The sequence below is a fragment of the Lissotriton helveticus genome, chromosome 9, assembly GCF_964261635.1.
Source record: "Lissotriton helveticus chromosome 9, aLisHel1.1, whole genome shotgun sequence".
Taxonomy (NCBI): domain Eukaryota; kingdom Metazoa; phylum Chordata; class Amphibia; order Caudata; family Salamandridae; genus Lissotriton; species Lissotriton helveticus.
The window spans coordinates 1,279,377,112-1,279,401,527 of record NC_136070.1 but is presented as its reverse complement, the minus strand read 5'-3'; the positions used below and the strand labels follow the sequence as shown (position 1 = coordinate 1,279,401,527).

Below are 24,416 nucleotides of genomic sequence, written 5' to 3'. Positions count from 1 at the left end.
AATATTGCTGATTGGGTCAAGTTTAACACCAACAAAATTGTGATAAGCGATGGACACAATTATATCTTCAGCCATTTCTCTTTAGCAAATTTGAGTCTCTGTAATGTATTAATACCATGGAGATGGACCCCTCCTGCGGCCAGTGATCTGAAGTGACCATAGGTCCATGCCTGACAAAACTCCCACAGTAACTGCCTGATGTTAAAATCTGTGAAATACTATTGAAGGTTCTGCCGATCAATAGAGTGACAAACTACTGTTGTTTTACCAATTAAATGACCTGCCTATAAGTCCTTCGGTGTTGCATACCTACGTCATCACTGCTACACTTTCCTCATGCTTAGGTCATGGTAAACCCATTATTTGGGGGGTCAGTTTATCTATTCACCCACTATCTCCAATTATCCCAGGACACTACTGCTTGGTTTATCATGAGGAAAAACCTGTGACCATACCACTGCCACAAGCTTCATAAGTTGCACTGAGTGCACACTCCTTCCTTTCATCACTCTTTCATCAAACAGTGGGCACCTTATCAATTATTGACATGTCTCTCCATTGATTAGGACAGGTTATCAACCACATACCTCTCACTTCTCCATGAAGGGCAAAACCCGCCTCTGCTCCTATTCATGCCATCTTTACTCTGATAATGCCCCATACATGTAGTTATTTGGAAAGTTTTGATCAGTCGAAGATGCAGACTTGCCGTCCAGTGTCAGGATACCAGTCGAGCTATTCAAGAGCGGTATATAACTTTCCACTCTAAAACACACATCGAAACAGAGCTGCTATGGGGTATTTTCACAGCACCTAACACTAGGACATCTCCTTACGCAACCGTAACCACTTCACTAGCACCCATCTTTACCAAGCTTTACAAAGTATGTGTTTACGTTCTTAGCTACTTAACAAATAGTTCTCTTCATAACCCACATTTCCAGGTCATGAATGATGTTGCCACAGATAAGTGATAGTGAAGTATGGAGTGAACTGGGAGTACTCCTATTACCATTAACTAACCTCTCCTGGTTGTAAGCAGACACTACTTCCTATTCCATTCCATGTTGCCTCACTCCCTCTCTTTGTTCCTTTTATCTCGCTTTTGTTTCTCTTTTACTCTTCCCTTCATGCTCACACATTCTTCTCCCCTTCACTATTGCATTCTCCCTTGTAGCTTCTACCTGTTGCTGTAAGCAAGGTTCTTCTCCTGTTACCCCACCCTGTCTTCTCCTTAAAGTCCACCACGGGCCACATTAATGCCTTCTGTCCTTCTCCTTCTAGGTGCAGGTGCCAGTCTCAAGCACCTCTCTTCCTCCGGTGGTCTCTTCTGGCACGCTCCCTACCACAGTGCTCTCCACCACTGAACCTCCTGCGACCCCCGGCTCTTCTACCGTCCCAGTGGTTGTGCCTACTACATCTCCAAGCACAACTTCTGTCACCGATGCTACTACAGTTGCAACCACACCCAGCACTACTCTGCCTACTCCAACCACGGCTCCCAGGATCACTGTTGTGACAACAGAGCCTCCGTTGGAAACACCAAGCCAGGCACCGATGACCACGACAATTCAACCTCTTCAAACCTCCCCTAGTGTAACTCCACAGGTGACCACACTTCCTCCTACAGAAGGACCCACAACACCTGATGAAGAGCCTACAACACAGGTTGTGATGATTGTAACAAATGATTCTATAACCACAGATGAGGTGACGCCCCTCACAGCAGAGCCAACAACTTTGGACGTGTTCGTATCCACCGTACCACCCACCACACCTGTTCCGAGCACTGTACAGCCACTTGTTCCTGCCTTTACCACTCCCACAGACGAGGACGGTGACAGTGGGCTTTCCGTCACGTTTCTACCAGACCTAGAGGAAACCACGTCTGCTGTGCCAACACTTCCATCCACGAATCAGACACCCGGCGCTCCTTCCGTATCTGAACTTCCAGAAGACCTTGATGTTCAACTGACTGCTACAGAGGTGCCCCCAACCATTATCGACTGGGTGGTCCAGGGAGACCCCGACACAAAGGAGGACTGGACTGACTCGCTGTCAATCGAGAACGACACGTTTCCCTTCTCGACTTCAACAATCCTCTCGGGCGATGGCGAACTAGATGGAGTTTCGTCTACTTTTCCCAGAATCCTGTCTTCTATATATGATTATCAGGATGATTCTGCCGGTTTCATTGAGCTGGTAAGTTGGCAGCAGTTGCTTGTCTAAGTGTCAAGTGACGTTTTCAAGGCCTTCTCAGGGTGCAGCACCTGTAGTAAAACAAGGAGTTGTAAGTGAAGTATAAGACAGCCAGAGTCCTGGAAGATGGCGGTGTGTTCATTCTGTGGGTGCTCTGAGAGCCTAATGGTCTCGCTGCACCAAGGAGAAGGTAGAAGCATCTAGGGATACGCTTGTAGTGCTTGAACCGTGGTTGTTTCAAGCAGGCCAACACTATGCTGAATATCACATCCTGGAATCCACCTTGTACCTTGTCCCGGAGGCCGGATACTCACACAGATTGAGGTCCATCTGGTGAATTGTTTTCATTACAGATGTTTTAAAGTTCCAGTTGGAAATAAATATAAAGTTCCACTTTGTGAGAATAAGCGAAGAGCTTATCGGTTCCTGTGAACAAAGCTGTCAGGAGAGGTTGTGTTTAGGATAAGTCTTTAGAAATTTTAATTGTGCACCAGTCCGAGATACAGAAAACTTTGCTGTTACTAAAAGGCTCACAAGGTAAGATTGCCCAGTGGGTTAATGTGCCCGAAGCAAAGAGCTAAGTGCATCCTGTAGATGATGGGTTCCCGCCCTGGTGCTGCGCTCGTGTTAGGTGCAGTTTATCAATGGTAAATATACGTGTAAGTTTTGTCTTCTTGACAGCAATGATGCCATGTTCTTTTTTGTTTTCTTCTTTTGCAGAATGAAGAAGAGTTTGTGTGGGGGCCCAGTGCCTGTCCTTGTGTGCAAAGCATCCAGGGCTCCTCTCTGCTGCCCGTCAATGTCGAGCGGAAGATCACTCTGGTGGGGAAAAACTTCCATCTCTTCCAGGTATTCGTCTGGTATTTCGCCCCTTGTTTCTTTTTATTGAGGGGGGTTCAAAGTGATGTCGCCCTCTTTTCTCCATTCTCTGAGTGCTTTGGGGGGTTACTAGGCCACATGTAGCGGTTTTAGCCACAAAGCTTGGTCATGAAGCCTTTGAGTAGTTCGATTGGGTCAGTCAGAAGTAGAGTGTATGTTGTGAATCCTTTTGATGTAGCTGTTTCCTTACATTTATGAGTAACTGGAGTAGTTTTCAGTAGTTAATCTAAGCCCTTGGTACTTTTGGCCACCTGTGCAGCTAGTTACCAAGCAAAGATGGATGGTCACTAGGATCTGACTGGGTGAAGGGTGATAGCATTTAGTGGGTATTAGTCGAGAGATTCTGCACTTAGGTGAATATTAGTTCACGGTTGGCCGAGCAGAAACAAGGTGCTTTTAGGACGCTCCTGTCCTTAAGAAGGCTCTCCGGAGGTTGTATAAGAGGCTTTTAGGGGGCATTCCTGTGCTTGAAGAATTTTGCTGTCAACTCTTTGAAGCCTGGATAGTCAAGTGGGCAGTCGGTTCAAGTTGTCGGAGTATTAGCATGCTAATAACTTGACTAACTTGATTGAGTAACCCAGCGACCAACCATGTAGAGTCTTGTGGATTTCGTAAAGTCTTGGATGGTGGCTTTATGTGATCAGTATTGGGAGTGTGCGGTCCCTGCACATCAAGACTAATCTAGTCCTTTGCTATGAGTCGGGGGCGTTTGAAGTAATACCTTTTTGGTATTCGCAGGTAAAACCCATTGAAATTCTCAGAAGCAGACACACAAAAGTGAGAAGAGCAGAAGAAGGGTTACAAGCACAGGAGACACAGGGGTCTTTGTTTTCACTTGTAGGAGAGTTTGTTGTCAAAGAACACGTGTTTCTGTTCTAGTATCATGCGTGACTCTCACACGACCCTGAAGAGGTGAGGGACCTTTATCACTGAGGAGTAACAACTCGTTCTTTTGGCTACCTAATGATGTTCCCTCAATGTCGTCTCTCATTTGTGACAGCTCAGAGTGTCACCTATGTGCACAAAGGTGTTTCGTGACCACATAATTCTTCACAGAGGAGCAATGCTGATTTTTGGTGAGAGGTGTGACTTGTGCAGGAGTCCACAGATGATGCTGAATTTTCGTAGAGTGCATCTCAGTCTGACTCAATGAGTGAACCTATGTAGGAAAGACAGAAGCCACTTGAGATGATGTCAGATTGAGCAGTGAGGTACCATGTGTGATATGCAACTTCTAAAGTGGTGCATAAAGTCATCATTCTAAGCACTTTCACATGTTGTGCAGCTCCACCCTCACCTGTGAAAATATTTTTATTTCTCTCCAGGCCCGAGGGCATATCTCTCCTGTAGAGGAGGCAGACACTGTGCCTACCTAGGTCACAAGATTTGGCATGTTCTTCCTTTCAATCTGTGAGAATCTCCCCAGCTTTTAAAATCAAAAGAACTTGAACCCATGTCTCTGTGAAGTGATGGTGGTGATTTCCACATCCCCTAAGGCGTCTCTCTCTTTACTAATTACCTTTTTTCAGAGATTAGTGTTTCAAGGGGAAGCGTTTATAGTGGGCGGAGCCTGGGGACTGATGCAGCTGCTTTCGATTGGTTGGTAGCTCGTTGGCTGTTGCTGATGCTTGTGGTTCTCATGTTCTTCTCTTCAGGATGAGCAGTGGGACTACGAGTGCGTGCTGATCTTGGAGGGCCGGACCGTTGTCATGGATGCCTTCGTAGATGTGGACATGAACGACCGCTCCAGATATTACATCACCTGCCAGCTGCACCAGGTAACAACAGCTCAGGGCATGTGCTGATCTCTTTCATACTGACTGGGGCATGTTTCATGGGTGAGATTGTTCATTCAGTCACTAGCGTCCCTTCTTAAATGAGATCTTTCATGAGCAGTGGGCAATGCTCAGCTCCTGTGTTTTCTACAGTGAATCTTCATTCATCAGAAGGGGTCGAAGCGCTTTACTAAATATTGAAATTCTCCAGAAGGGCCTCAGTCCTTGGAGGGCTGGGAGGGAGTCCTCCATATGTCAGCATCAGCCAGACAATGGATGTCTCTAAATCTCCCTGTGCCATTCTAATGTTGCCTCCTTGTTGCAGGAGAAACTCCCCCCTAACATCTTGTTCAGGTTTAGTCGATGCCCCTTTCCCATCCTTTGCCTCCTCTTCTCTTGTACTTGTTGCATTAGATGCACCTTTTTTCCAACACGTGAACGTCTCTCTGTTGCTGTAGTATTGCCTCATTTCCTCACCATCTCCAATTGTGTTGTTTCCTATAGTCGATGCATTTCTTGCCAACTCCTCTTAATGTCTCTTCATATGTGCACTAAATGCCTCATTACGCCTTGCTATCTCCAAGCACTCATTTTTCTTCCTTTATGCTCTCCCTTTTATATGCCAAACATCCTTTTCCAGAAAATACCTCTTTTCCCACCATCTCTGCACCTTCTGTTCATGATTTAGATGCCTCTTTCTCCTTCACCTATAACATTACGGTTGTATTGCAGTAGACTCACCATTTCCCATCACCTCCCAGTCGTCAGTTCTTGTGGTAGATTCTCTTTTCCCATCATCTCCTTGCATTGGGTTCTTGTTGTAGCAGATCTATCTCTTCTGGTCACCTACTAATGTCCTGTTCTTTCTTTAGATGCTTCTCTTTACTAATGTTTGTTGTTGCTGTAGTTGATTGTTCTTTTCCCATGATCTCCCTTCTAATGTCATGTTCTTGTTACCGCAGATACGTCTCTTTCCATCACCTCCTACTCTCCTGTCTTGTTCTAGTAGACACATCTTTGCCGACCCCCTCCTGCCGATTGTTCAAGTTGTTATAGGTGCTTCTTGTCTCGTCGCCTCCCTACTGATGCCCTATTCTCGTTGCTTCTTCCCCCATCACCCCCTAACGTTACGTTCTTGTTGCAGTACAGCTACTCGGCGCCCCAACCAGAGTTTAATGCTGTGGTGTATGTTCAGCGGCAGCAGGAGCTCAGAGTGGACAGCACAGAGGATCTACATGGTATGTAACCTGCCCTCAGGACAGTGGCTGCTTAGAGAGTTGTGGTGGCCGGGCCTGTGATGAAAAAGTTTGGATGATTTTAGATCAGTGTGCAGCTGGGCATGAACAAAGTGTTGGGGCAGGGCTTGGATAGAGCGGTGGATGCTGTGCTTGGGCGGGGGGGAGATGCTGACCCATGTCAGAGGCATGGGAGTAGGACCCATGCAGGGCGGTGGAGATATGACCCCCCCGCCCCCCAGAGGTGAGATGTGAAGGTGCTTTGGGCAATGGGGGAGGGCTGGTGTGTTCACTGTGGTGGCGGGTGGATGTAGGTATGAGGCAGACCATTGGAAAATCAAGTGTTGTCACCATCAGTGTTTCTTGGCTGACTTTAGTTATTGAGAAATAGTCTGAATACCCAAATGCTAATATATTTTCACAGGTTTTGACCGTGTGTACGTAGGGTGGTGTATGTCCACCCCTTGTGCCTCATTGCTGCATTTGTTATGTTATGTTATGTTATGTTATGGTGACTTGTAGAGCGCATGGCTGCCCCAGCAAAGGGGTGTCCCGGCGCTGAAAACCGAAAACTACAAAGCTGGTAGCAGAGCAAAACAGCTTATAACAGAGGGAAGAGAAATGTTTTCACGGCTTTTTTGGAAAGGCAGGTAGGATTTTATACTGCGAATAGAAAAGGGAAGCACACTCCAGAGTTTCGATGCCAACACACAGAAGGAACGCCCTCCAGCACGGGCCCTCCTCACCCTGGGGGACAGCCCATGGACCAAAGTTGTCGGGAGGGAGTATAGAAGGTATGAAGATTGGTCAGGATGCATGGAGATGAAACATTAAGAATTTTAAAAGTAATGCAGAGGGTCTTGAACTCTAAACGCTTGACCACGGGCAGCCAATGGAGGCAGCGGATGGCATTAGAAGTAGAACACCTCCTCGGCAGGCCAAGGAGACCTCGAGCCACTACATTCTGAACCCTTTGTAGTCTGACAATCTCAGACTGATTAACCCCCCGATAAAGAGAATGGCATAGTCCAGTCTTGAGAAGATCAAGGCCTGGACAATGACCTGCATAATAGGGGGATAAAAAAAAAAAACAACAGAGGTCTGAGTAACTTCAGCGTAACCCATTGTCAAAGGGAAGCATACATTGCAGCTATGAAGGGTGTCCTAATGAATGATATATGTGCTGAGTTGGTGATTTTGAAGTGGGCCACCTTTGTCCTCAGGGTCTTAGAAGGGACCAGGAAACAGTGCATGTGTGTTGTACCCACTTCCACCTCCTTCTCGTACACCCCCATCTCTGCGTCTGTGTTGTCTTCTTTTGTGATAATTACTCAAACCCTCTCTTGCAGTCACTCTCTACAACTGCTCGGTGGGGCACCCGGACTGCAGCCGTTGCCAGACCGCCGACTCCCAGTACCGCTGCGTGTGGTGTGGCGGCGAGCAGCCCAGCTGCGTCTTTGTTGAATCCTGCAGCGAAGAGGTTGAAGACACTTGCCCAGCACCACTCATCCACTCTGTGAGTACCACACTCTTTCCATGATGTGGCTGCAGCAGGGCAGGGCTCTGGGGGTGGAAAGACTGACACTCACTTCCTGCAACATGGATAGAATTGCCTATGAATGATCATCTCTTTAGCCCATTCCCAGCTTAAGATATTGTATGTTTTTAATAATAATAGTTCAACCATCTTAATCTCACAAAGAGTGGAGTTCTGTTTGCCTCTCAATCTATTTTTTTTTAAACTATGAAGACTGTGACACTTTATGTGACATGACACAGTTTGGATGCCTCACCTCGTCATAAGGGTGGGACGCAGCATTACAGGAAGAGACAAGTCTTCACACCAAACCATTCCAAAACCTAATTTATGAGACATTTGAAAATAAAGAAAGACAAAAACATTCTTTTATTTTTTAATATTATCTGTGAGTTCCAAGGAAAGTACTTTGGTGCTTGATGTGTCACATGGTGAGAAAATTTTTCCATCTATTGTTGTATATGGAAAGTTATAACTTTTTTGTTCCAAACTTACAATACAAATTCCCTTTCTATTTACTTTTTGTGCCACCAAAAGTCACAGGAAACAGAAAGAAGACAAAGATCCAATTTCTAAGAAAAGGTATGACTTGCAGGCCAGGGTGTGCCACAGATGGAACAAGAGAGCTGAGCAGTTAGATTCAGAGCTTATTCTGACTTTCCCACCAGGCCTTCACCGTTTGGATCTGGGATGGGTGACGATGACTGCGTTCACGCTTTCAACCCAGCGCTCCTGCTGTACATATGGAACATTTCCTCTTTTCCCTCTTGAACACTTGTGTTCCTAATTCTCATTCATGCAGAAAGCTTGGCCATGAACTCTATCTTCGACTGCGCCAACTCGCTCTTTCTACGAAAACAGCAGACCACCCACCTCTATCGTGGTGGTGATCAGTAGAGCTTGTTACACTGTTCATGGAGAGAGACTCTTCATACAATGCCAAATCCCTTCCTAATTCCCTACCCCGTTGTATGTTCTTGTGGGTCACTTTTCTGCCATTCATCTAGACTGAGCTGCAAGGGACCCCAAAAGTCAAACTTTAAACAAAAGCTTCCACAGTCCTACAGCTTACGTTCAGTGAGAGGGTTTTAATTTGCCATGCAAAGAAAGAGGTGTGGCGCAGCGGCCAGGGTGCCTGACTCCAGGCCACGGGGTACATGGTTCGATCCCCGGCACCGGTGGCAGGTTAGCCCAGCACCATGTGACTCTGGGCAATAGCTCGCTTAGTCTTCCTGAGAGCCCCAGCGCCGGGACACCTCTCCGGAGGTTGCTGTGCGCTTTAAAAATGCTGATATTTCATTATTTCATGCTGCATTTTTAAAGCAATCCTCTGTAAGTTCAACCATCAAAGGGTTTCAAGTCCTGCGCTCATCATCAAGAGGATATGGGTGGGAATAACACAAGCGCCACAGAGGTAATGCCGGGTGCTCGGACAGTAGTGACGGAATCATTTAAATAAAGCTTCCTTCAGTTGCCTTTTTTCAGATATCTTCAATTCAAGTGGAAATGTATTGTTATCCTCAGGGGAAAGGCAAATACAAAATAATGCTTCAAATTATGTGGGCACGATGTAGGCAATCTGAATATTTTTACCAACGGGTCATCATTGTTTTACGTATTGTTCCCTACGTTCAGTCCAGCATCCAGAATATAAGGTTTGCCCAACACACCCTGCACAATTACCCAAAATACGTCACTTCAATCTTCCATGAAATCTATCGCTCGTCTGTTAGCCAGACTAAGGGCACTGTTGGTGAGAGCAGTGGTCCCTTCCTGCTGAGCACCAGACAATGCCTTGTAGATTCTTCTTGTGCGTGACCTAATATACTGCAGCAACAGGTAGAGGTCATGACAGCTAGGTCATCATTTGACCAGAGGTGATGTCTCACCAGGATTAAGATCCTTGCTTTGGCTGTTGTAGTTTTTCATGGACTTTAGCATGCCCTAACTCACCTATTGAGTGATTTTTATAATCTGGTCCCTTGATATCTACAAGTTAAAGCTCACGGGCGAGCAGGCTCATATTGGCTCGCAGGGTTCAACAAACCTCCGTAAAGTTCAAGGATAATATTTCCGGCGTAGATTGGGAAGCCCATCTGTGGAATATCCTTAACAGAACGTTACACCTTATTAAGAACCAGTATCATGTCCAAACCTATCCAATAACATCTGTATTTTAGCATTCTCTGGGAACTTCTGGATGCCCTAATTCACTTCAAACAATAGCACAATTGACCATGGTGCATGACCATATAGCACCCTCCGAAGTTACATTTTTACCATTTCTTTTTGTATTTTCAAATTGCCTTGTTTATGTAAAAAAATGGATTTTCTTTTCCAAAGATTTACATTCCTTTCAAATGTTGTTGGTGATGTCACCACTCTTGTGCTACTTCCCGCTGTTAAGCATCTCATTGGAGTGATGTCACACAGTGGAATTGACACCAAACGCTACAGAGAAAAGTGCAAAGAGGGCTGCAGAGCAACAAAGTGAAGATTGAAGTCTAAATCCCAAACTTGAATAAAAGGGATGTATAACCCTCTTTGTGGACTAAAAGCCGGGACGTGTTGTAAATCCTGTTATTATAGAAGAACCGTATACAATCCAAACTGTGCCAGAAGAAATCCACACGAGGTACAGCTCCTTTTACGGATCCCCTCCCCGCACCCCAGCCACCTGCCTCTTTGACACAACCAAACCCAATTCATCTCTTGCTTTGTGGTGGCTTCCTCGTCGCCATGGGGTTTAAGATCCTCCATCTTGCAAGCTCTCCTGGCCTCCAGTGGACGGGAAATGTCATTGGAGGGCTTCTTCATCGGAAGATGACCTGTTCATAGAATGGGTCCTCAGCATGAGTAGGATTACTACCAGCCGTGACCCCATACTGGATTAAACCCCTCAGTTCTTCTGTTTATGCTTGAGACGACTCATTGTCAGGCCGGCCATAAAGCAATAGAACCTGTGAGGATACGGGTTTGTGATATTGTGTGGTTGTGTGACCTCACGTGTAATACACTTCCAACCCCTTTAGGACCATTTAGGCTTTGTTTGTTAAACCTTATCTCAACCCTGTGTAGCTGTGGCTCTGAGTAGTCAGGCGTACACCAAAGACCAAGTGTAAAGCACTTAAAATGCACCAAAACAATTCAGGAAGAAGAGAACACGTGTCTCAAGAAATTGACACCAATTTATAATAATAGAGTATATTCTTGAGAATTTATGGACACAAAAACTAAAAGAATCCACTTGAGGTTTCTGGATATATAGGTGTTCGAGGCATGTGGGCTGCTAAATTCATATCTATAGCATAGATCGCCGCCTTGTGTTGGGTCCGGATGATTGCACATTGTTGTCCTGGAAGAGTCTTGGAAGTATCACGAGATAGGTGGCTCCTCCCCTGGACTACAGTGCGCATGGGCATCGACTCCATCCCCAGATTGTTTTTTTCCGCCATTGGGTTCGGATGTGATTTCGACATCTCCTGTTCGGAATCGATAAAACAACTCTTTCAAGGCCAAAAGGCCTTCCTTACTTCGTCGGTATTGTTCGCGTTCGGTCTCGTGTATACTCCAACTCGTCGAGTTGGATATCTGAGGAGTCGGGTGACTTTTCGGTCATCGAGGCCCTGTCGACGCAGCAAGACCTTGACGATACGACGATGGAACGGAGTCCGTTCAAAAACTGTCCCGTGTGCGGTTCTAAGTACCCACACATCGACGTACATCCTGTGTGCAACAAGTGCCTGTCGCCGCACCACGACGAGGCCAACTGTATGGCCTGTTCGAGATTCAGATCGAAGAAGACGATCAAGCTTCGGCGCGTGGTGCGCCTCGAGGCCCAGCGATCGGCCCCGGCGCCGCTGGACATCTTCGAAGACCCCGAGGCAGACGAGCAAGAGCTTTACCTGCAAATTTCACCATCATCGGCGGAGGTCGAGGCCGACTACGGAGCAGACGTCGAAGGCCAAGACCTAGAAGAATACGTCGAGGAGGTAGGGGATGTCGAAGCAATATATGGGGCCATGGAAGATAGCTCAGAGGAAGAGCTATGCCCCGTTCGTACTCTTACAAAGGCTCAGGTCACGGGATCGCCACTCGGCCTTACCCAAGACCTTACACCTCGATCCACGGCCCCGCCTTCTGGCCCGGCTACGGACACCTCAGCGGAGCCGCCATTACCTAAATCGAAACCGAAACTAAAGTCATCGGGGTCGACAAAAACAAAGATGGACGATGCACCATCGAAACCGAAGACGTCTGCTCCACCATCGACGCCGTCGTCTTCGGAGGCCTCGAAGCCAAAGAAGGCTGTCGAACAGGCAAGGCCGAAGAAGGTCGTCGAGCAGGGGTCGAGCAAAGTGGTCGAGTCGAAGTCAAAGACGACTGTCGGACCGACTTCAGGCAAACCTACCGGGCCAACAGGCAAAAGGCCCGTCGAGACGAAGTCGGCAAAGGGCACCGAGCCGAAGTCCGGAGTCCCGGCGCAAAAGGCTAAGGCTGCCGATCCGAAGAGAGCGGTGTCCACGCCTGCGGCCGTGGAAGGCGGCCGAAGCGCAGTTGTCGAGGACACGCCTGCGACTCCGGCGGCTCAACAGAAGTCCAGCGCTCGGGTCTTCCCCTGGGAGTGGACCGAGGTCATCGGTCGGGTCGACGAAGCCATCGGCTTCTTTTACGAAGCAAGTCTCGGACTCCCTCAAACGGATACGGGAGAAGGAGTTAACGTCTGAGCCAAAAACGCCCTCGGTACCAAAGTCAATGGTCCCACCGAAAAAAACTTTGATGCCGATCCTCTATACTCTACCACCAAAGGTGGCACCGAAGGCCTTTGCACCTCGATCGGTGCCCAAGGAGTCGGAAGGGTCGGGGCAAACTCAACTGAGTGGAGGGTTTGCTCGACAACCTTTATTAGAGGAACAGTCAGAACATTTTATCGACGCCGACACGGGAACACTAACGCTCTACAAGAGGAAAATTACATCGCAGCCTTTGGAGTCGTTTGTAATCCCTCTAAAAAAGAAAAAACCAGCACCAGAGACACCAGAACTTGTTGAACGCATTCCTCCACAACATAGGAGAAGTCCAACACCTTCACCCACTTGCTCAGAGGGAGATGAGGGTGCACAAGATGAAGAGTATAATTTTCCTCAAAACACAGACCCTGATGAGCAACAGGACTTGTGGATAGACTCTGGTGATCATGGGGACCAGCAAGCTGTCCATGACCCACAGGTTTATGGTGTAAAAACTTCTCCAACTGAAGACTCTGCGGCATTTAATGCCTTGATTGAAAGGGCAGCTGCAAACCATAAAGTGGAAATGCATGCAGACCCTGTGGAAGTTGACTTTTTATTTGACACTTTCTCTACTGCCGAAAAGACTGTGAAAACACTTCCAATGCTCAAGGGGGTCCTCAAGCATGCCACAGACATTTTCAAGGAACCCACGAGGGCAAGGGTTGTGAACCCCAGAATAGAGAAAAAATACAGACCGGCACCTGGCGACCCTACTTACATAAGGGGACAGTTACCTTTGGACTCTTTGGTGGTCTCTAATGCCCGCAAGAGGGCGAACTCCCAAACAACGGGTGAAGCTCCTCCCCCGGACAAAGAGTCGAAAGTGCTGGAGGCATCTGGGAAAAGGATGGCAGCACAGGCAGCCAACATATGGCGCATCTCAAACACGCAAGTTCTGTTGGCCAGATATGATAGGGCACACTATGACACCTTAGAGCAGCTATTGCAACACCTTCCAGACCAGTTTAAAGAGGGAGCTGAGATGCTTATACAGGAGGGCAAGCTCATCTCCAACGCTGCAATTAAATGTGCGCTCGACGTTGCAGATACGGCAGCGAGAGCGATTAACACTAGTGTGATGTTGAGGCGTCCGGCTTGGCTCCGCATCTCAGGGTTCAAGCCAGAGATACAGACTACTATCCTCAACCAGCCAGTTAATCCAGACAGACTATTTGGCCCAGAGGTTGACACCACCCTCGAAAAAATCAAAAAAGATACTGAGACTGCCAAGTCCATGGGTGCACTTCAGTCTCAGCAATTCAGAGGGAACACTTTTCGTCGCTCAAGCAATCGAGGTGTTAACAGAGGACACTTGGCACAGCAGACGCAATTCAGTAAAGGTGGGGCGCAGTCCTCGTACCCCAAACAGGGTAGGGGAGGTTACCGAGGAAACAGCGCCAAGGGCAGGGGCAGAGGAAACAACAGTTCCCGTTCCTCTGCTGCCAACAAACAGTGACTTCCTGTCACTGCCCCCCGACCATCCAACACCTGTCGGGGGGAGACTCCAACAGTTCCTGCCAGTCTGGAAGTCCATCACCACAGACAGGTGGGTCAGGAAACTTATCCAGTTCGGCTATTGTTTGGAGCTAACATCCACTCCACCCAACATACCCCCCAGACAACGTCCTATGTCAGCAGAGCACTTGCACTTATTGCAGCAGGAGGTTCTTGTGATGCTGCAAAAAGGCGCAATAGAGCTCGTGCCACTGGAGGAAGAAGGCACAGGGGTGTACTCCCTGTACTTCTTAATCCCCAAAAAGGACGGCTCACTCAGACCGATCCTGGACCTCAGGCCTCTGAACCAGTACATTCTTTCAGAACACTTCCACATGCTGACACTGCAGCAGGTTCTTCCATTGCTAAATCAGGGAGACTTCCTCGCAACCTTGGACCTCAAGGATGCTTATTTTCACATACCACTCCATCCATCCCACAGGAAATACCTCAGGTTCACCATACAAAACAGGCATTACCAGTTCAAGGTCCTGCCCTTCGGAGTGACCACTGCCCCCAGAGTGTTCACCAAGTGTCTGGCGACAGTAGCAGCGCACCTCAGGAGACGGAACATACATGTCTACCCTTACCTAGACGACTGGCTCGTTCAAGCCAAGTCGGCACAGCAGTGCGCCGCAGACATGTCCCACACCATTCACCTCCTTCACAGTCTGGGGTTTTCGTTAAACTATCCAAAGTCGCACCTTCAGCCAGCCCATGTGTGGCTGTATTTGGGCGCGACAATAAATACTCTGGCTGCTACAGCTCAGCCGAACCCAGCGAGGATCGACAACATCCAGTCGCTCATCCAGAGGTTCAGACCGCAACACTCCCTTCCAGCGTGAGTGTTCATGCAGTTGATAGGCATGATGGCCTCCTGCATCTTCATAGTCCCGCACGCACGGTTGCATATGCGTCCGCTCCAGGAATGCTTGGCACATCAGTGGACTCAGGCTCACGGACAGTTGAGAGACCTAGTGTTGGTGACCGGTCGGGCATACAACTCTCTGCATTGGTGGAATCCACACAACTTTTGCAAGGGCCGACCGTTCCAAGAGCCTGTGCCACAGATCATCCTGACGACGGACGCATCTCTCCAGGGATTGGGAGCTCATGTGCTCCACTACACAGTGCAGGGACTATGGACAACGCAGCAAAGGAAGATGCACATCAACTACCTAGAACTGATGGCAATCTTCATGGCACTCAAGTCCTTCAAAGTACATCTGTGCAACAAAGTCGTGTTGATCCGGACGGACAACATGACAGCCATGTACTACATCCAAAAGCAGGGAGGGACACACTCTCCACAGTTGTCTCATCTGGCTCAGAGCGTGTGGAAGTGGGCCATTCAAAGGAACGTCTTCCTCATGGCGGAACACCTCCCGGGCAAGGACAATCAGATGGCGGACCTGCTCAGCAGGTACAGCCACCAAATGCACGAGTGGGAGATACATCCATCAGTACTCCACCCGTACTTCCAGCAATGGGGTCATCCACAGATAGACCTGTTTGCCACAAAGGAAAACGCAAAATGCCAAAGCTTTGCCGCCAGGTTCCCTCACCCACAGTCGCAAGGCAATGCGATATGGATGAACTGGTCAGGCAGATTTGCGTACGCTTTTCCCCCAGCGCCTCTCATTCCGCTGGTGGCAAGAAAGCTAAAGCAACACTCGATGACGCTCATCCTGGTTGCTCCAACGTGGGCACGCCAACCGTGGTACACCACGGTTCTAGAACTCTCCGTGGTACCGCATCAAAGGCTGCACCTCACGCCCAGGCTCTTGACGCAGAACCATGGCGACGTTCAGCATCCAGATCCGCAACAGCTCAATCTGGCGATCTGGCTCCTGAGGTCTTAGAGTTTGGCTACCTTAACTTGCCTCCTGAATGCATGGACATCATCTGGGAGGCGCGAAAGCCCACTACCAGAGCTTGCTATGCAGCGAAATGGAAGCGGTTTGTCGTTTATTGTACAGAACACTATATCAACCCGCTAGATGCATCCATTCCTAACATCATCTGCTATTTGTTACATCTCTACAAATGCAATCTAGCATATGCTTCCATTCGGATACACTTATCCGCCATAGCGGCTTATCTTCAGAACAGGCAGCATCTCTCTGTTTTCAGGGTGCCTGCCATTAAAGCCTTCCTGGAAGGACTGAAACGGGTCATTCCTCCCAGGACCCCACCCGCTCCAGTATGGAATCTCAACGTGGTCCTCACTAGGTTGATGGGCCCACCTTTTGAGCCTCTACATTCATGTGAGATTCAGTTCTTAACATGGAAAGTGGCTTTTCTCATTGCCATCACGTCTCTAAGACGTGTTAGTGAGCTATAGGCGCTCACAATACAAGAGCCATTTATACAAATTCACTCCAACAGGGTGGTGCTCCGCACTAACCCCAAGTTCCTTCCAAAGGTGGTGTCACAGTTTCATGTCAATCAAACAATTGAACTGCCCGCATTCTTTCCAAACCCAGAAACAGTAGCAGAAAGAATGCTCCATACGCTGGACGTCAAAAGGGCGTTAATGTACTATATTGACAGGACACAACCATTTCGAAAAACACAGCAACTCTTTGTTGCCTTCTCAGCCCAGCACAAAGGCAACCCCATTTCCAAAGCAGGAATAGCCAGGTGGATCGTTAAGTGTATTCAGATTTGCTATCAGAAAGCTAAGCTCACTTTAACGGTCCCCCCAAGGGCACACTCCACACGCAAGTTGGGAGCCTCTATGGCGTTCCTGGGGAACATTCCTTTGGAAGACATTTGTAGAGCAGCCACATGGTCTACACCACACACGTTTACCAAACATTACTGTGTAGATGTGCATTCCAAGCAGCAGGCAGCTGTAGGACAGGCTGTTCTTAAAACACTTTTTCAGACTTCTGCAGCTGGCACGGGCGGCCGCCGTTAGTGGAGGGACTGCTATGTATTCTATGCTATAGATATGAATTTAGCAGCCCACATGCCTCGAACTGAATATGCTACTTACCAGTATGCATCTGTTCTTGGCATGTAGGGCTGCTAACATTCATATCGCCCGCCCTCCTCCCCGGCGCCCGTAGCGGCTGCAGTTATTTCTTGCATTCAATCATTAGCATGGACATCACTTACGCTATTTCACTCCATCTCTACCACAATGGCTAAAAACAATCTGGGGATGGAGTCGATGCCCATGCGCACTGTAGTCCAGGGGAGGAGCCACCTATCTCGTGATACTTCGAAGACTCTTCCAGGACAACAATGTGCAATCATCCGGACCCAACACTAGGCGGCGATCTATGCTATAGATATGAATGTTAGCAGCCCTACATGCCAAGAACAGATGCATACTGGTAAGTAGCATATTCATTACAAACAAACGCAATTCAGGACTTTTCACTTAACTGCAAACAAACACCGGCAAATTCGCAAAATTTGACACAAACTTTGTCAAGGAAACATATACAGATCGGTATGCAGTTACCTAGATTTAGTTTGGGCGACCACCTCCAGTAGGGAACTAGTCAGAGGGACCAACGAGATGCAACGCAACAGTTACCTCCTTAAGGGGAGCAGTCTTCGGTCCAGTTCCAGCGTCAGCGGCTCCATTGACTTCAATGGCGTGGTCCTGATGCAAGAGATACAGGACGCTGAAGATGCTCAAGGACGCTGTGGATGCTGAGCTGGTGTCGGGTGGGAATCATGGAAGTGGTCCTGATGCAAGGGATGCAGGATGCTGAAGATGCTCAAGGACGCTGTGGATGCTGAGCTGGTATCGGGGGAATCATGGGAGTGGTCCTGATGCAAGGGATGCAGGATGCTGAAGGTGCTCAAGGACGCTGTGGATGCTGAGCTGGTGTCGGGTGGGAATCATGGAAGTGGTCCTGATACAATTGATGCAGGATGCTGAAGATGCTCAAGGATGCTGTGGATGCTGAGCTGGTGTCGAGGGGGAATCATGGGAGTGGTCCTGATGCAAGGGTTGCAGGATGCTGAAGATGCTCCAGGATGCTGTGGATGTGGAGCTGGTGTCGGGGGGGGGGGAATCATGGAAGTGGTCCTGATGCAAGAGATACAGGAGGCTGATGATGCTCAAGGATGTTGAAAATGCTGTGCAGTTGACGGGGGTCTTCCTGGGGCTACTCCTTGGTGACAGTCCTGCTGAGGTGATTCTGGCCACAGAGGTCTGCGTCCTTCAAAGTCCTCGCTCGGTCAGCAGATGTCCAGTCCCCACTGGATTACCAGTCACCTGGTACAGCTGATTAAGTGGTTTTCTTCTTTTGGTGATTGCTTTCTTCGTGGATGACCAATCCATATTCCGATGACTCTCCTGGGTCCAGCAGACTCGGGTGCAACTGTTGAGCATCAGGCCTGGTCTCGCGGGCTGTACGGCTGTGAGGAGCGGCGATCTAGTGATCTGGGCTAACAACTCACCCCAGCAGGCTCCTTCAGCATGTGTGATCCTGTGCAGCAAACAGGAAGTCAGCCAACTGGAGTCTCTGCTTTAAGTTGGTCTCGGGGGATGACTTCTCCTGAGTAGGACATTGCAGGCACAGTCCTTTGCTAGCCCAAGGAGCAGCAGGCACAGTCCTTTGCTAGCCACAGGAGCAGCAGGTGCAGTCCAGCTGTAGTGCAGCCTCCTATTTTCTGGTTCCAGTTGCCTAGTAAATGCCCTCAGGGGAGGTCACGGTCACTAGCCACTAGGCTACTAAGTTCCCTCCCACATGATAACAACCAGCTTCAAAGTGTGGCATCCAGCTTTCCCTGAAGGCCCCATTCTGCCCACTCTCAAGATGGCAGGTCTCCTCTCTCATCCTCAAGAGCTCAGTAGCCCATCATAGAGCTGTGGCTATCTGTGGGCTACGTGCCCACTGGAAAACCAGTTTGGTCAATGTTTTCTTCTTTCTGTCCCCGACATGAACCTGTCTACTCAATTAAAAGGGCAGCCCTCTCAAATGTGGTTACCATATGCCTTTCAAAAGGGGCTCCCCCTTTGAAGTTCGCCTTTTGGGCTACCGCCCTGTGTGGCTTCCTTTCTGGAGGAGGTAACCCCTTCAATGACAAGTCTCCGATATTGTCTTGGAGCCTTTTGCACCTCTCCTGAGGTGGGCAGAAGGCTGTCTCGTGACCTGCCTCAGCAAAAGGCCACTGGAAAACTTGGGAAACAGAGTAGAAACTTTCTAAAAGTTGCATGTGGCAACAAGTTACATTGATTTTGACTTGTTCGTCGAGTCAGACTTAATTTAATGGATTGTTTGATATCTTGAGGCATCAACGTCGGTGTCCCAATCAGACGTTAGCACAGCTGAGTTGTCAGCGTGTAACCCTGCACTCACCAATAGGGCTACCAATCTCTCTCGCAGTAAAAACAACAGTTGCGGATTCTTGCTGCTAGAACATGTTAAGCTCATTCGCTTTACTTTTATGCTGCAGCTTCCCTCAGGACTCGGTAGGCCTGCTGTAGGGGTGACTTACACACATTAAAAGGGGTGTTTGCGCTTTGCCATTGCTTAAAATGGCAAAGGGGAGTTAGCAGTTTTGAACTGCCCTTCCAGTCTGCAGTGGCAGTCTGGGAGCCGTGTTTTACATTGTCCCACTCGGGGTGGCACAACAAGTGCTGCAGTCCCTGAGGATCACCCTAACTTACAGTTCCTGGGTACCCCTGGTACCATCTACTAGGGACTTAGAAGTAAGTTAGTCTTTGCCAGTTGAGTAAAAGTCAATAAACATGTTTATGGACTAGGGCACTGACCCGTAGGGCTTGGCAGCAGGCCTCAGGGCACTCTCAGAGTTGAAAAACCAACCACATCAGTCCTAAACTTTGGGGGTGACCATAAAAAATGAGGCATTTTCTTACAGAACCCTTTGCCGGTCTACATCAAAATGACCACCTCATATTTTGGATAGAGATTGATATGTTTACATTACCCTCTTTCAACACTGGTTACTACACAGTTCATGGCCCATCTGCTCTCTTAGAACCAAGTTTAAGGCATACATGTTGAACTTGTGAACATGAACCTGTATCTTCTCCCTATAGTCAATTAATTATTTAATGGTTCATTAACGTATATGTATAAGAGAACATTGCGTGATGCCTTTACAATCTAAACAAATCAAGAAGATTCTGTAGCTCTAACACACATTGATGGCATATGTTCACATTGACACATTCAGAGCACTTCTGTGGCCTGCACACATAATATCCAGCACTTCACCTGTAGGGCACATGACACTCCAGCACCTTCTCGACTTACGTGTCGATTCTAGCCTACAGTCCTTCGGATAGACTGAAGTGGTCCAACGCCACCTTAGTGCCAGCAGGACACTACCTAAATGACAAAATGAGCTTTTTAAATGTTTGCACCATACCCCTCTCTCTTCTTCCACCGCTGTGTAGATCATCGATAAACTTTGGGTACTTAAATGTCTCTCGTATCTCCCCTCGTAGCGGGCTTTGGAGCTTCTCATTGGGTCCCAGGTCCAGCCCATGCCCTGGATTGGTTTCTTGTTTCTGCACAAGGACGCGGTAGCTTACTCGAGGTGCCTTTGTCTTGCAGATTGACCCACTTTCTGGACCAATCGAGGGGGGAACAAGAATCACCATCACTGGCTCCAACCTCGGCCAGAAGCATGAGGACATAGTGAACACTGTGACCGTGGCTGGAATACCATGCACCGTGGACCCGCTTCAGTACGAGATCTCGAGCAGGTAATGTTTGGAGGGGGCGCGATGCTGCTTCGTCTCAGGGCGGACAACACTGCTCTCCCCTTCAGTGGAATGTAAAGTTTCCTGGAAAATGTCCTGTTTTCAACTTGTTGTACTAGCATTTCAGGCACTGTTATTTGGACACCATGTATTGCACTGTAATAATCATCGTAATAATTATTTAATATTAGTAGTGAACACCTATGCTGCCAAAAGAGTGGTTTCCTTGTACTGGTCACATTGATTGTCCAACAAAATGATGCTTACTTGATCAAACTTGTAAGGATATCAATCAAAGTTAACCCTGCAGAATTCAAGCATATAACCTGTAGATTGTTCAGACTTAAACCAATGGAACTATCTCGAAGGCTAGCCGGCTCAGTCAGTGCTGGGGTATTGGGGGCCACTGCTCCTGGGGGGGTTGGCTTTGAAGGAAGACAGAACAAAGGTCCAATGTGCATCTAATGGCCCAAAAATAGCTTAAGATTTTTGTTGGGAAGGAGGTGGGAGGAGGCTTGACAAGGGTACAACTGGGGCCAGAAGTTCAGAGTTTGCTGAGCAGGACATACTTCATCATATGTACTTGTGAACACAAAGAGTAAATGGGTTCTTTCAAAGGTGTGTCACTGTGCTAGCTACACCACCCACTGATGTCACCACGCATAGCAGTGCTGTTTATTAGGACACTATAACATACCGCTGTCGCAACAGCGTTCCATGTAAAAGTTCATTATTTCAGTACGCGGTGTTTCGTTTGCCACGTCATTAATGTGTATGTACCTCAGCTCCTACCATCACTACGGACGAGCCTGTGTCAGGTTAAAGTTCACCCAGCTCTTAGTTTGGAGATGGGATGGCAATGTTCCTGATATGCTTTATCCCTTGGTTTAGTCCTCACGGGGACATTCCTAAGCCTTGCAGGTAGTGACACCTTTCTTCAATTTGTCGTCTGCAGCATCGTGTGCACCACCGGTCAAAGCTCGCCCGAGCGATCAGGACATGTCGCTGTGGAGGTTCCTGGAGGCGGTCACGGTGTTTCTGCCCAGATTTTCACATATCAGGTAAAATGGGTCTAAACCTTCTGCCCATTCTTTCTGTCCTGAGATCCCTGAGGGACCTTTCTGCCCTGAGTGACCCTCGCTCAAGGATGCCACCTTGGATCCTAGAGCCACTGTGAGTCTGTTCCTGGGAACGGAGGGGCTGCTCGCTTCTCACTAACCAGTGCACGCCTTGAGGCTCTGGGCAGAGAGGGAGACAGCACCTTCTATCTGATTTGTAAAAAGGTGTTCGAAGCATGTGGGCTGCTGAATTCACAACTGTGCATAGATCGCCGCCTAGTGTTGGGTCCGGATGATTGCACATTGCACATTGTTGTCCTGGAAGAGTCTTCGAAGTATCACGAGATAGGTGGCTCCTCCTTCGGACTACAGTGTGCATGGGCATCCTCTCCATCCTCAGATTGTTTTTTTCCACCATTGGGTTCGGATGTACTTTCCAGCACTCCAAGTTCGGAATCAACAAAAACTTTTCTAAAGGCCAAAAGGCCTTCGGAAACTTATCATGTACTCACCATCTCTTGCTTCCAACAGGAGATTGTGCCAAAGCACATTACCGCCGTCAGTGTGACCCTTGTTGCGTCACTTCACATGTTGTGCTTCCTTAAAGGTTCTCTGCATGCTCACACCTTACTCTCTGCTTGTTCACGGTGCTCACCCAAGCCCTCTCGTACCACAGGTGAAAGGGACACCCCATAAAAATGGCGGCCCAGTTTCACCATGTTGTCTGCGATAGTGACCGTCAGCAACATCGTAACACATTGGGACGTTGACACGTATCTGTGATGGAAAATGATAAAATCCAAGTTCCAAACCCGCAAATGTTTTAGCTTATAAGCAGGGCTGCCCAAAGGTGTCCGGCATGACACGAGTCCTTGTGTTAGCGCCGAGTGAAGAGTCATTAAGGGTGATATTCCACTGTACTAACTCACCACTAATCCTTTATGGGTTCCAGAGTAGCGTGCTACTCACCAACAAAGCGTTTCAACACCTCATCAGGGTTACAAGTGCTATATAAATGCAAACCTTTTTTCCTTTTTTACCCCTCCACCAACCCTTCTCAATCCAAATAACTGACTAACATATCCACCACTCAAATTACTTCATATTTCACTATACTCATTTTAAACACTAATCCTTTATGGGTTCTGGAGTAGCGTGCTAGCCTCCAGAAAAGCGCTTCAACACCCCATCAGGGGTAACCAGCGCTATATGAATGCAAACCTTTCTTTCCCTTCTATCCCTCAGCTATCCTTCTCACTCTCACTCCAAATAACTAATATCCACCACTAAACTTACTTTTATATTTCACCATACTAATTCACTACTAATCCTTTATGGATTTCCGGAGTAGCCTGCTACTCGCCAAAAAAGGTGCTTTAACACCCCATCAGGGGTAACAGCGCTATATAAATTCAAACCTTTTTCCTCCTCTGTCCTTCTGCTATCCTTCCAAATCCAAATAACTAACTAACCTAGCCACCACTTAAAATGTACTTGCATGTTTTGCTATACTAATTCAACACTAATCCTCTGTGGGTCCCGGAGTAGCGTACTACTTGCCGAAAAAGCGCTTCGACGCCTCGTCAGGGTTAGTAAGCGCTATACAAATGCAATTACAATACAATACAATAATGACCTGCCGAGGGTGGTGTTTAATAAATGTACAGAGGAGGGACGAGGATGTGGTCGAAGGTGATATTGTGCTTGCCTGGGGCTGGCAGCCCTTCATCTTTCTCATGCTGCCTGCACGAGCTGCTGATGCTTCAGGCGATTCAAAACAGACATACCTGAGATCCTTGGAACATCAGATTTTTGACAAGTGGCCTGAGAAGCGGGAAGATTATTGTCTGTGATATTATTTCCTTAAGTTGACTTGACTCAAGTGTTTTGTGAAGGTTTTCAACAGGACTGTCCTTCCTGTATGTCTGTTTTTTGCTGCCGCCTTGGTTTTGTGGTGGGACTCTTGAAAAACCACTCCCTAGGAGATAGAGGAGGGCTGGTGTACAGATAATACCAGCGTTTGTTTGTTCTCCTGCTCCCTAAAATGAATAGTCCCCTATTTCTTTTGCTCGCCACAACACTAATATTTTTCATCGTCACCAGGTTCAGCTTTTGTTACTGATATAAAATTCGTTTTTTCTTTCTTCCATTCTTACAACTGTTCCCGTGTACCATTCCACCCCTACCTAAATCTTTCTAAATTGACACACTTTGTCCCTTTCCTATCTCATCCTTTCTCCACCCTGGCCTTCCCTACCTTATCCCGTTCGATCCACAACCCCATTCCCACCCTCTGTCATTGTCACCTCAATCCTTTTATCCCTTTTACCCCCCCCCCCCTTTAATTTCCCACGCGCCCCTCTTTCATCTCATCCATCAGTCCCTCAATGCTTGTCTCACCCTTGCCTTGCTTCCTTCCAGGACCCACAGCTGAAGTCCATATTCCCTCTTCGAGGTCCCAAGTCTGGGGGTACCTGCCTGACCCTGGCTGGTTCCAAGCTGCTGACGGGGCGCCCCAGTGAGATCAGCGTGCTGGTCGGAGACATTCCCTGCCAGATGTAAGGTTTGACTTCACTTGAAGAGCGTTTGCTGATGGGTGAGGCTGTGTCCCTTACTGAACTGACAGTGGTGTGTTGTTCTGACTGACCAGCAGCTCTGCCATGCAGCAGAACGGGTGCTGGCGATGGTCTTCCAGTGTGAGTTTTTGTTGGGATCGAGGTAGATGCTTACTGCTCAGAGTTCTTAG

The 24,416-nt window shown here is 48.1% G+C and overlaps 1 protein-coding gene across 1 annotated transcript in view; it reads left to right on the top strand.

The window, feature by feature from the left end:
• The window catches only part of PLXNB1 (plexin B1), a 416,790-nt gene that overhangs the window by 268,813 nt on the left and 123,561 nt on the right, over positions 1-24,416 (top strand). Inside the window, exons 11-18 of the mRNA XM_078661870.1 lie at positions 1,285-2,202; positions 2,920-3,048; positions 4,734-4,856; positions 5,998-6,091; positions 7,438-7,604; positions 20,464-20,615; positions 21,568-21,673; positions 24,092-24,228. Of these exons, the coding sequence (XP_078517996.1) occupies positions 1,285-2,202; positions 2,920-3,048; positions 4,734-4,856; positions 5,998-6,091; positions 7,438-7,604; positions 20,464-20,615; positions 21,568-21,673; positions 24,092-24,228 (1,826 nt within the window). The remainder of the gene's footprint in view (positions 1-1,284; positions 2,203-2,919; positions 3,049-4,733; positions 4,857-5,997; positions 6,092-7,437; positions 7,605-20,463; positions 20,616-21,567; positions 21,674-24,091; positions 24,229-24,416) is intronic.